The sequence below is a fragment of the Cottoperca gobio genome, unplaced genomic scaffold (genome assembly GCF_900634415.1).
Source record: "Cottoperca gobio unplaced genomic scaffold, fCotGob3.1 fCotGob3_42arrow_ctg1, whole genome shotgun sequence".
In the NCBI taxonomy this organism is placed as follows: domain Eukaryota; kingdom Metazoa; phylum Chordata; class Actinopteri; order Perciformes; family Bovichtidae; genus Cottoperca; species Cottoperca gobio.
This window is the reverse complement of record NW_021167006.1, coordinates 321,704-335,296: the sequence shown is the minus strand read 5'-3', so window position 1 is coordinate 335,296 and position 13,593 is coordinate 321,704. Positions and strand designations below refer to the sequence as shown.

The 13,593-nt window shown below is 39.8% G+C and overlaps 1 protein-coding gene across 1 annotated transcript; it reads right to left on the bottom strand.

Moving 5' to 3' along the window:
* Positions 1–8,713: 8,713 nt before the first annotated feature.
* LOC115006016 (interferon gamma-like) lies at positions 8,714–13,165 on the bottom strand. Its single transcript, XM_029428020.1, has 4 exons — positions 12,915–13,165; positions 11,440–11,511; positions 9,922–10,173; positions 8,714–9,197 (listed from the first exon to the last, which is right to left on the bottom strand). The coding sequence occupies exons 1-4, from the start codon at positions 13,032–13,034 to the stop codon at positions 9,054–9,056; spliced, it is 588 nt and encodes a 195-aa protein (XP_029283880.1). The 5' UTR covers positions 13,035–13,165; the 3' UTR covers positions 8,714–9,053.
* Between the last annotated feature and the right edge of the window lie 428 nt (positions 13,166–13,593).

The following is a 13,593-nucleotide window of genomic DNA, read 5'->3' as shown; positions in this document are numbered from 1 at the left end:
ATATAAGGCTGGATACTTTAATATATAATAAAACATCTTAAGGTTTTTCTGCACGATGATGAATTCTACTGATTATAGAAATAACTGTAGCTACTTTGTCTAATATATGAAATATGTTTAGCCCTTGTTTATATTTCAGTTGTAGTAGTTTGCTATATTATAGAGTATTCTAATGTATTTCTTTATATTGTATAACGTGTATTCTATAGATACTAAGATATATATCTTGTGAGTGTTAATAATTATATATTTTATATTTTGACTACTGTGCAAAGCTTGATAACCTGCTGCTGTAACACAGTAAATAATAAATAATAATTATAATAATAATAATACATTTAATATGAATACTCTGCTGTCATCTGGTGGCTGAACAGTCGCATTACACCCCGTGTGACACGTGAAATTTTACTTAAAGTAGAACTTAAAACATTTTGACAGCATTTCTCAAACTAAAATAACAAACATGAAAATGATAAATTATTAGTTTTCTTATTGAAGCAGTTTAAACATTTAAATAGTTCTTTCTGCTGTTGCACAGTTTGTCCAGCAGACATCAGCAGAGGCTCTTTTTTCTTTTGTTTCCCACCATGCAGAGAAGTTATTGTGATTATGTTCTTAATATATGAAGCTATTATGACTCTTAGTTGGTGAGTTGGGAGATTTTGAACAGGAAGTAATTTTTGATACCAAAAAGTCAGAAAATGCTGTTTTTATCGTTGCAGAGCCAGCAGGAGAATAAAACCACAAGAACCGCGACACAAACTCCAGAGCGATAAAGAAACTGTTGAGTGTGAGACAGAAACCAGAGGAAAACACCAGCTGCTGACTCACGTAAAGTCAGTAAAGATGGCCGACAGAGAAAGCACTTTAAACACTACAACACTTTAAAGTAGAGCTGCAACGAGAAGTCCACTAATGGATAATAGAGGAATCTTTCAAGTCGTTTTTCACGCAGAAATGTCATAAATGCTTCTAAAATATGGAGATTTGCTGCTTTTCTCTGTTTTACATCCTATTAAAGTGACAAAACAAGACATTTAAAGACTGAGATGGACATGTTTTACTATTTTATGACCAAACGATGAATTGATTAATGTAGAGCATAATCTACATAGCCTTTCCTGAATTTCCCTCGGGATAAATAAAGTATCTATCTATCTAATCGGTAAATTAATAAATAATGAAAATAATCGTTGGTTGCAGCTCTACATTTATCCCCTGGATGCTCAGGCATCTTGTGAGGTTTCTGCTTTACCAAAAATCCTGTTTCAAGGCTTCAATATGTTATTAATGCAACATTTTATTGTGAAAATCTCATTAGAACATTAGAAGAATTGCAGATACTGAGAACATGATCAAATATTATTTCCTTTCACTTCATGCAGTCAGTTTTATACGTGCAGCATCTAGTGGCCATTAGAGGAAATGCAGATTAACACACTTACACTGTGGCGGCTGCTGATTGGACGCTTTTATCTTCCATTGGCTCCTCCAATGGCGTGTCCAATCAGAATTAAGCAGAGGCGGGACTTACGCCTGTTCGCTCTGCTGTAAACAAAGAATATTTAGCAACAGTTAGCCATCACCATTAGCTTCCTTAGCAGAGTGATTGACAGCAGCTGGTTGCTGTTTGGTTTCTTCCTGTGCTGGCTTTTCAAAATAAAAGCAGAGTGGTATACTTAAGATTTGAAGTTAATCCACAGTGATCTGCATCATTCAGTGTCGAGCGATTCAACTTAGAAATAAAATTTGTTTAATTAATGGTTTGTTGTGATTAACGTTTGCATGTCTGTTGTGTGTGTTACATGTTCCTGTTACATTAATGTGTGTTACATGTTCCTGTTACATTAATGTGTGTGTTACATGTTCCTGTTACATTAATGTGTGTGTTACATGTTCCTGTTACATTAATGTGTGTTACATGTTCCTGTTACATTAATGTGTGTGTTACATGTTCCTGTTACATTAATGTGTGTGTTACATGTTCCTGTTACATTAATGTGTGTTACATGTTCCTGTTGCATTAATGTGTGTGTTACATGTTCCTGTTACATTAATGTGTGTGTTACATGTTCCTGTTACATTAATGTGTGTGTTACATGTTCCTGTTACATTCATGTGTGTGTTACATGTTCCTGTTACATTAATGTGTGTGTTACATGTTCCTGTTACATTAATGTGTGTTACATGTTCCTGTTACATTAATGTGTGTGTTACATGTTCCTGCTACATTAATGTGTGTGTTACATGTTTCTGTTACATTAATGTGTGTTACATGTTCCTGTTGCATTAATGTGTGTGATACATGTTCCTGTTACATTAATGTGTGTGTTACATTAATGTGTGTGTTACATGTTCCTGTTACATTAATGTGTGTGTTACATGTTCCTGCTACATTAATGTGTGTGTTACATGTTCCTGTTACATTAATGTGTGTGTTACATGTTCCTGTTACATTAATGTGTGTGTTACATGTTCCTGCTACATTAATGTGTGTGTTACATGTTCCTGTTACATTAATGTGTGTGTTACATGTTCCTGTTACATTAATGTGTGTGTTACATGTTCTTGTGACATTAATGTGTGTGTTACATGTTCCTGTGACATTAATGTGTGTGTTACATGTTCCTGCTACATTAATGTGTGTGTTACATTAATGTGTGTGTTACATGTTCCTGTTACATTAATGTGTGTGTTACATGTTCCTGCTACATTAATGTGTGTGTTACATGTTCCTGTTACATTAATGTGTGTGTTACATGTTCCTGTTACATTAATGTGTGTGTTACATGTTCTTGTGACATTAATGTGTGTGTTACATGTTCCTGTGACATTAATGTGTGTGTTACATGTTCCTGTTACATTAATGTGTGTGTTACATGTTCTTGTGACATTAATGTGTGTGTTACATGTTCCTGTTACATTAATGTGTGTGTTACATGTTCCTGTTACATTAATGTGTGTGTTACATGTTCTTGTGACATTAATGTGTGTGTTACATGTTCCTGTGACATTAATGTGTGTGTTACATGTTCCTGCTACATTAATGTGTGTGTTACATTAATGTGTCCATCCATCCATCCATCGTCTACCGCTTATCCGGGATCGGGTCGCGGGGGCAGCAGCTCCAGTAAGAAACCCCAATCTTCCCTTCTCCAGGCCACATCCTCCAGCACCGACTGGGGGATCCTGAGGCGTTCCCAGGCCAGTGAGGAGATATAATCTCTCCACCGAGTCCTGGGTCTTCCCCGGGGTCTCCCCGGCGAACAGGATTGGTGATAAAGCGCAGCCCTGGCGGAGGCCAACATTCACTGGGGACGAGTCCGACTTACTGCCGAGTATCCGGACACAACTCTCGCTTTGGGCGTACAGGGATTGGATGGCCCTCAGAAGTGACCCCCTCACCCCATACTCCCGCAGCACCTCCCACAGTATCACCCGGGGGACCCGGTCATACGCCTTCTCCAGATCCACAAAACACATGTAGACCGGATGGGCGTACTCCCAGGCCCCCTCCACGATCCTTGCAAAAGTAAAGAGTTGGTCCGTTGTTCCACGACCAGGACGGAATCCTCATTGTTCCTCTTCAATCAGAGGTTCGACTACCGGCCGAACCCTCCTTTCCAGTACCTTGGAGTAGACTTTACCAGGGAGGCTGAGAAGTGTGATACCCCTGTAGTTGGCACACACTCTCTGGTCCCCCTTTTTAAATAGGGGAACCACCACTCCGGTCAACCCCTAGGCACTATCCCAGACTTCCACGCAATGTTGACGAGGCGTGTCAACCAAGACAGCCCCTCAACACCCAAAGCCTTCAGCATTTCTGGACGGATCTCATCAACCCCTGCGGCTTTGCCACTGTGGAGTTGTTTGACTACCTCAGTGACTTCCATCAGGGAAATTGACGATGATCCCCCATCAGCTTCCAGCTTTGCCTCTACCATAGAGGGCGTGTTAGTCGGATTCAGGAGTTCCTCAAAGTGCTCCTTCCACCTGCTGATAACCTTCTCAGTCAAAGTCAGCAGGATCCCACCCTTGCTGTACACAGCTTGCATGGTTCCTCGCTTCCCCCTCCTGAGGTACCGGATGGTTTTCCAGAAGCACCTTGGTGCCGACCGAAAGTCCTTCTCCATAGCTTCTCCGAACTTCTCCCACACCCGCTGCTTTGCCTCTGACACGGCAGAGGCTGCCGCCCTTCTACTCCTTCGGTTCCCTGCAACTGTTTCCGGAGTCCACCCGGATAACATAACCCGGAAGGACTCCTTCTTCAGTCGGACGGCTTCTCTGACCACCGGGGTCCACCACAGTGTTCGAGGGTTACCGCCCCTTGAGGCACCTAAGACCTTGAGACCACAGCTCATCACCGCAGCTTCAGCAATAGAGGTTTTGAACATCGCCCACTCAGGCTCAATGCCCCCAACCTCCACAGGGATGTCTGAAAACTAGCACAGAAGTCCAACAACAAACGACCGTTCGGGTTTAGATCAGGGAGGCCCTTCCTCCCAATCACACCTTTCCAAGTGTCTCCATCGTTTCCCACGTGTGCGTTGAAGTCTCCCAGCAAGACTACGGATCGCTGTCGGGCCCTCCCTCTGGACCTGGCTCCAGATGGGTTCCCCGGGCTTCCTCCGGGCAGGGTCTCTCCTTTCCTTTCCCTTTTTTTCATGAAGTCGTTTTTGAACCATTCTTAGTCTGGCCCCTCACCTGAGACCAATTTGCCTTGGGAGACCCTACCAGGAGCACTAGGCTCCAGACAACACAGCTCTCAGGTTCATAGGGACACACAAACCTCTCCACCACGATAAGGTGATGGTTCCCAGAGAGGAATGAATGATAATGTGTGTGTTACATTAATGTGTGTGTCAGCATTATCCTGCTGCAGATGTTTCCCTCCTTTACATCCTGTTGGTAGTTTAATGTACACAATGCATCATATTCTATAAGATCATCACATATACAAATGTATATATATATATATATATATACATTTGTATATATATATATGTAGAGCAAGCTCAGACACGAGGTTCTCACAGGACAAAGATACGAACATGTGATGATCTTATATATATATATATATTAAAATCAATATATATATATATACTGAGCTCACTCTGCATATATGTATATATATATGTATATACATATATATATACATATATATGTATATACATATATATATACATATATATACATATGTATGTATAGATATGTATATATACACACACACTTGTGATATTTCTTTGCAACTTCAGTAAAATTTCTCAAGTACTTATCTCTCAGACTTTATCTTCTTTCAGTGGTTAGATAGCAATCTGTGTGTGTGTGTGTGTGTGTGTGTGTGTGTGTGTGTGTGTGTGTGTGTGTGTGTGTGTGTCTCACACACTTCCTGCTGATAAAATGAGCAATATTACCGACTTGCTCAAGTGAGGCCGTTTGGATTTATTCTGACTTTATCTCTCAGATACTTTTAAAAACAAAATCAAAGCGTGTATAAAACTAAAGATCCTGAATCGATCAGTAGTTAATTTATTACAAACGTTTTGGTCCTTTCTGATGTGCAAGAACTTAAATTAATGCAAGAAATTAATGTGTTTTCTATTTAACTTTTATTGGTACAAACCAATAAAAGTTAAACAGAAAACCCATTAATGGAAGTTTCTTTAGCGACATGGCTCTTTGGATTGTCGGCCCTCTTTGTTCCAGACTGAAGAATCTTCTCAACAACTGTTCCATGGATTGCCAAGAACCTTTGGTCAGATATTCTTCGTTCCCAGAGCAGGAAACATACTGACTTTGATGATCCTCTGACTTAGATGATCCTCTGACTTTGATGATCCTCTGACTTTTCCTCTTGCGCCACCAGGAGGCTGACTTGAGATTTTGAATGAAACATCTCTTCTACTATTGGAAGGACTGACATGAAATGTGGATGTTCATGTTCCCCTCAGGATGACTTGTAATGATGATGCTCAGACTTTTCATCTTGTGCCATCATCAGGTCTTAGGTTTATGACCAAATACCTGCAGGACTAATGAAATTCACATCAGCAATTTGTGTTTACTGCTAACTAGCTAATGTTTGCATGCTAACACGCTAAACAAAAGGCCCTGACACACCGATGTCAGAACGTACGTGCTAGTTGGCCGTTGGCTGAAGTCTTTGCGATGTGTTCAAGTGCGACCTTTTGGCCAGGACGCAACATCGCCTCTAGTTCTTCGATGTCTGAGATGGAGAACATGGAAAACATTCTACCTGCTAAACATCTGCTCTGTCATTTGTTAGCCTGTTAGCATGTTAGCATGCAGGGTGCTGTTGGCGACATAACACTTCAGAATATTATGTTTGCTGATGTTGCAGCGGTGCAGAGCTGTGAGTTCAAACTTGCAGAATATTATCTGTCAAGTTTCGTTTCTCCTGCTACAGCATCTGCAACATGCTGACTCACACTGAAACCTGCACACACACACACACACACACACACACACACACACACACACACACACACACAGACAGACAGACAGACAGACAGACACACACACACACACACACACACACACACACACACACACACACACACAGAGGTGCCATCATGGTTTCCATCGCTGTCCCGCTGAAGTGTCCTTTACCACCGCCTCTTCAATGCCCCCCCCCATACATACTTGATACTTTAAGTAACGTTTTATTGATTTACTTTTTAAAACCTACAGTGACCAGCTGTTTTTAAAAAAAACACTACATATTTAAAAGCAAATATACAGTTTTATTTAAGATTATTTTTTTTTAATGTTTGAGTTTCTTTGTCTTCCACAGTGTGAATAACCGTGAAGTTTATTGACCACACAAACTCACAGCTCTGCTCTCCAGCAGCTGTGGGGAAGCACAGCTCGGGTTTTCTTAGAAGTCACAACCTCACAGAGCGACCGGGGTGCACTATGGGTAAAGGGGCTGCACAGTTACAGTAAAAGAAGACAACCTACTGTTTACTAGAAGTGATATCACAGGAAGTGACATCAGGTCTGTGCATTGGAAGGAGGGTGGGGGGTCTGAGTTTATGTTGCAGAAATACCCCGACCCGTCAACACAAGTGTTGAAGTGTGAATATTTGTCATTTCATTTCAGATTTACTTAAATACTGTGAATTTAAGTGAAAGTCCTGCATTCAAACTTTTACTTAAGTAAACAGTTACAGTCCACACCTGGTTTATCGTTACTTTGCAGATTATTTTACATAAAACACACATGTGAAGATTATAAATCCCAACACATTGTGGTTTCAAATCTTTCTGGTTTGTGCCCTCTTACAAAGAAGCAGTGTCTCGTGAGTACTTTTACTTTTGGTGCATTTAAGTATAACAGCAAATGTAAACTCCGTCCGTAACGTAACCAATACGAGCAGATCAGCCTCCACTTCTGATTTAATCCAATAAACAAACTATCAAAACGTGCAGAGATCATGGATGTTTTATTGACAAGCCATCGGTGTAGCTCTACTTCTTCGTGTTCTCGTGTTGCACTGAGGTCAGACCGGCGCGACAGTGACTTACTACCGCCCCTCAAGAAAGAAGTGGTGTTACAGGACATTAGCATGCTAATTTCAGTAGATATCTCTGCAACACAATACTGTAACATTATGTTGATAATGTTAGTTTATTATTTGAATGTTTTAAATTTCTTGATTTTTACTTATTGTAGCAAGACAAGCAGAACAAAATGGCATGCGGAGTTCCTCAAGGCTCAATCATTGGGCCTCTTTTGTTTCATAAAATGGAAGCATGTAAATGTGGAAATAAATTATACATTTATGAGTTATAAGATATGTAATGCAGATGACACTCAAATATACCCGGCTGTGTTGCCAAGTCTCTTTGTGATTTCAACAAGTCAATGATTGAGTTTAAAAAGTTGATTCTTGACCTTGGACACAGCAGTTTACAAAATAACTCAAAAGTCCAAATAAAGTGGAGCTTTGGATGGTTTCACAAGAGCTTGGCCAGTAAAGGTTGATGAAATGTAGTTGATCAATTTCCAGTTGTCTTTAATGACTTTTGAGGACCTATAGTCTGTGTTGACTTTAAAGCAGTAGAGGTCTTAGAAGTGCTTAGAAATATGGAAATCTGAACATTAACAATTTCACAACAATTGGTCAAACTGCTAATGAAGCTCATGTGTTATGATCTTGAGTTTCCTTTAGTAGAACCTCCACGTAAGATTGTTTACTCTTGAAATTAAATAAAAAATCTTGGTGTAAATCTCTGTACTTAACTTGCCACGTAAATTCAAAAACAAAGTGCATCACAACAATCAGAAAATGAAGTTCATTCTGTTTTATTTGTCTGCATGAGCCAATGAATAAATACAATGAATAAATTATCAACAATCAGTCATAGCAGTATGATTATTAAATAGACACTTTAAATACAAAAATAAATAGAGAAAATTATGTCAGTCAAATACAAATATCCCTGAAGAGTACTTCAACTACATACTCTTCAGTAAAGTACTTCAGTGATAGACCTGATGTTCAGAGGACATTTAAGTTTGTCAGTATTAAACTTGTCTTTGGTACTTTGTACCATATGAGAAATGATACTTAGCTTAATATTTTATAAATATATTAGAATTCACTCTTTCTAATTTTCTGAGCATTAAATCATCTTCAGTTTTTAAATAAGTAAAAATCAAGAAATCAAGTATTTCCAGGTGATGATAGATGTTGTGATTAATAAAGTTTAACTCCATGTTGAATACTATCATAGTATCAAACCGCCACACTTCTTTCAACTATCGAACTTCCTTAAAAATATATATGAATTTTACAAAATTACAATTTCTATTAGGCATAAACTGCGGTCATTGTAATAAATATATATTTATTTATAAATAATCTCATTAACAACCTTGTAAAACAGAAAAAGAAAAAGGTTGTATGTTGGTTTGAATGTGGGTATTCCTTTGGTATTGTAATATTTCTTATGTTATTTTATCCATTTATGATTTGTCATTTAATTTCCTTGTTGCCGTCATTGTTGACCTCTTTGTTGGTCGTTCAGGCTTTCGGATGGGTTTTGACCCTCCGGGCTTGCCGTCGTCGCCGCCGCTGCCTATTGATGTTGTCGTTCAGCATACTAGCCTCCTCATACAGCCACGGCAGCTCCCACAATGCTTTGCTCTGGACGACACTGTTATCCATCTGGAGGAGAGACGGAGACGGGGGGCGAAATTTAACATTCATTTTCTAAAAGTAAATACACAGTTCCCACAACAGTAACACGTAGACATATTAAAAGTGCCAAAAACCTTTAGTAAATCTTCCAAATAAGTAAGTATTGTGAAGAGTTAATGTAGGCTTACAAAGGCGTTAGTAGGGCTTACAGTAAACTCATGGGAGGTTTATTGGAGGAGTCTGTTTACTTAGCCCCTATAGAAACCTCCCATAAGCCTTACTGTAAGCCCTACTTAAACCACACATACATCTTTCAATGAGCTTTATATCCAGCACTATACAATCCTCCCATGAGCCGACCTCCATAAGCCCTCCGTAAGCCCCTATATAAAAGCCTTATATTAATCCCTCCATATGCTGCATAAAGGCCCAATAAAGATCTTTAATAAGCTTTAAGTTTAGCCCTACATTGGCCCTAAAAGGCCCAACAGAAACCTTCCTTAAGCCTTACTTTAAAGCCTTTATATGCTCTTAATAAATGTTCCATAAGCCTTATTTAGTCAAATAAAGAAACAACTCTCCATTAAGTGTTACTTTAAGGCTGCATAAGTCACTCATAAGGCTGGATCTTAAGCCCCATATTGGATCTAAGTGAACCTTCTGTAATCCTTCCACAAGCCTTTAAAACTAATACAGAATATACTCAGGCCAGATTGTATATTTGCATGCAAATATATTTTTGTCTGTCTACCTGGATGTGTTTTAGAGTTTTCAGACTCTGCAGAAGCTTCTCCTGCTCCTGGTAACGGTACTTCCTCAGGTACTGGATCTTCTTCAGGATGTAGCTCAGCTCCGTCCTGACATCGCCGCCCGCTTCCCCCTCACTACCACTGGCGGTGCCAGCTAAGGCTGTCTGGGGGCTCGGGGTGGGCAGCTGCCTCAACATCTGCTCAATCAGCCTTTCATAGGTCTCCAATACACCAACCATAAACACACGCTTTGCCTGAAAAAGAAAACATTATGAAGTTTCTGGTGGGGGATTTAAAAATTGCGTTTAAATAAACATCACAGTTGTTTTAGGCGTCCTGGTGATGTCTTTGCTGACCATTGCAAAAATGCAAAGCTTCAACTTAAAAAGAAGGAACTCAACATAACATCTCATGGTGTGAAATATGAAAGTAGACATGTGTTGTTATATTCCTAAAGCATATCAAATTAGTGGTATAATTATTTAAATGGAAACAGATGAGCCTGGAGTTGTTAAACCTTTTACATAGTGGAAACAACCCTCTGTGGTTTCCCACACACAAGTTAAATTAAGCGCAGAGTGGGCCTTAAAGTGGAAATGCCACTCATTGACTGTGAAACATGAAGGTGATACATTTGGTTGCATGTAATCCTTCCACAGAAACATCTTAATGTTATCTTAACCTGGAATCAATTGTAAAGGTGATAAAATGTCGAGTTGTGGTGAGAGGAAAACAACAGTTGGAAATCCCAGAGGTGTGTGTGTGTGTGTGTGTGTGTGTGTGTGTGTGTGTGTGTGTGTGTGTGTGTTCCATGTGTACCACCATCAATACCTGAATATGATTTTAAAAAACACTGACAAGGAAGTTATGGTTTCAGTTTGTTAAAAAACTACTCGCCCGATTTTCATGAGATTTGGTGGACGGGTGCAGTATTGGCCGAGGAAGAGCAGATCCGAATAATGATTCGCCTAGCTTAGCATAAAGACTGGACGCAGGGGGAAACCGCCAGTCTGGCTCCGTCCAAAGTTAAATAAATACATCTCGTTTACACAAACAGAAATGTAAAAATCGCACAGCTTGTGGTTTATGTGATGCATTATCGCCAGGGATCCTTAACTAAACAATAAACAAACACAACACGGGTGGATACACGGCTAGTCAAGACATTTTTGCATGAAATCAAATAGTTTTGTTTACATTTCTGTTTGTGTGCAAATAAGTGTTAATAAGTCAGGTGTATTGTTTCCACTTTGAACAGAGCCAGGCTAGCTGTTTCCACCTGCAGACAGTCTTTATGCTAAGCTAGGCTACCCACCTCCATAGTGCTATTTGTCAGTCTAGATTGTTTGGTGTGAGACAGCATCTGTAATGTTATTTTTATATTTCTTTGGCAGTTTAAAGAGGTGACTGAGGTTAAAGGCATCGAGGAGATGCAACACGTCTCCGACCTCAGACAGACGTTATGTTCTCATGTGAGGATGTAGAGAAATTGTTACAACGATCAAAGGACTTTTATTTACCTCCATTTTGCCGTACAGCGGTTCTCTGGAGAAGACGGGCTTCCCGTTAAATCTCTCGTTCACTCCAATCTTCTGCAAAAAAGAATCTCTCAGGTCATTTGATGCAAATCAACCGTCTATCCCCCATAAAAAGGCTCCATATCAGTGTTCTTTCTTTTGTATTAACCCAATACATACAAATTATTGTAATTATTGGTGCATTCAAGGACAGACGGAGATTTCAGAGCCATCTTTTGCAAACATTTAATTGACGAGCTAAAGTATATCGTCAAGAAATCTAATACAAAAGACAAAATATTAATCAGATATAAATGTGAAAAGCATCATGAGGTGAGTTCAAGGACAGTCAGACATCTCACATTTCAGAGGAATCTCTGTTCAGATAATCAAAAACAAAAGACAAACAATAATCAAACATGTTGTGAAAAAGATTGTTTGAATTCAAATATGTTTTCTTCTTTCATTGACTCTTTTAAAAAACTGTCTGTAGTGCATTCAAGGACCATCAGACATCTGAGATTTCATAGACATTGTAGCTGGAGAGCTCCGTAATCTGATATCAGATTATCAAACAAGTTATGAAAAAGATTTAATGAATTTGGTCATTTTTTCATTGCACTTATAGTTTCTTAAACCTTTACATAAAAAGTGTCATGCTGGTGCATTCAAGGACACTCAGACGTCTGTGATGTGTCATCTGCTGCAGAGTTTCATTGACTATCTCTGTTGTGAAAAAACTAAACAAAACCCTGAAATACAGTTTGAATGAGTCTTGCTTTTAGGAAAGATTGCTTTTAGCATCCTTAACTCTCAGAAGTGTCCTTGAATGCACCACCGCAGTACACAGTGATTTACATAAAGTCGACCAATGATTGTGATAAATAATTTTTGTAGTAAATGGACTAAAACATGAAAAACATCACCAGAATTGTCCTTTAAACATACTTATAGTAAATGGAAAAAGTGTGTGTGCATGTGTGTGTGTGTTTGTGGTGAGTGTGAGCAGCAGCAGGAAACAGAACGCATGAAGCAGTGTTTGAAGTTCTGCACTACAAATGCTGACAGTATGCCGGTCGCAGTATAAGTACAAGTAACAACAGCATCAGCAGAACAAAGTTTTGATTTGAAGCCTCAAGAGTACGAACAAATACGCAAATATACAAATATTTCATCTGATTTATTAGTGTTTTATAAATAAAGTTTTTACTATAATCTTAGTAGTTATAGAAATAGAACGAGAGCAGAACGGACGTTTCTCTTCAAGTCAACTTAGCAGGATGGTCAGAGCGGCGGCCATTTTTATATGTACTGTAGCCGATGCAAAGAGCGTTGTAGCCGCTAACGTCAGTGTAAACTCAGAGGTTTTTAATGACTAACAAAATGCCCGTTTCTTTTTGAACTCGCCAAACGACCACGAGTCCAGTGTCGGTTCTACAATCGTTCTATTTCTATGGTGGTACCGGGCTAATACTCACATAGTACTGCAGAAGGTTCTGGATGGTCTTGTTCATCTTTACAGGGATGAAGGCGCCTCTGATGTGACAGACAGACAACCAGAGAGACAGACAGACCAATGCCTTCGCCGCCGCAACCATCGTATCAACGCTTGTACGCAGATGCCCCCGGCCTGCTGGTTCGATTCCCGAGCCGGTCCGCTGTGACTGCGACTTTCAATCCCCAACGGTGCGATGCAGAGGATAGAGAGGTCGACAAAACACCCGTCTGACTGGATGTGGCTCTTGCCCTGAAGTTGGCTCAAACTGTCTGACTTGTCGCAAAAGCCTTTATTTATAACTCGGAGCGAGAGAGTGTGTGATGGTGTGATGCAGAGACAATATAGGTGTGAAAGTGTGGTTGTGCTGTTTCCTTTAAATCACTCAACTTCCTAGAAGGGAGGGTGAGGGGTCTCCCACTCATGCATGTCAAACACAAATCATATGCTCACTGTTGACAACCCCCCCCCCCCCCCCAATGGGTTTTATGTAATAATGGTTTCACTGGTCGTACTAAAGACCTGCATTTTCATGCAAATCAATGGAGTGCATTGAGGTTCGAGGTGTTGTTACTGGAAAGCGCGCAGTAAGGCTGCAGCCTGCGTTGGAAATCATCGGATCATCCACCAGAAATGCGATGGAAACCATCACGAACCCTGAG

Bases quoted from the DNA above. Each gene is read 5' to 3' on its own strand.
- LOC115006016 (XM_029428020.1), bottom strand. From the start codon at position 13,034: ATGGTTGCGGCGGCGAAGGCATTGGTCTGTCTGTCTCTCTGGTTGTCT. The intron at 11,512-12,914 runs GTGAGTATTAGC...TCTTTTTTGCAG, and splicing joins AGAACCTTCTGCAGTACTAT to AAGATTGGAGTGAACGAGAG. The intron at 9,198-9,921 runs GTAGACAGACAA...TCTCTCCTCCAG, and splicing joins AAACTCTAAAACACATCCAG to ATGGATAACAGTGTCGTCCA.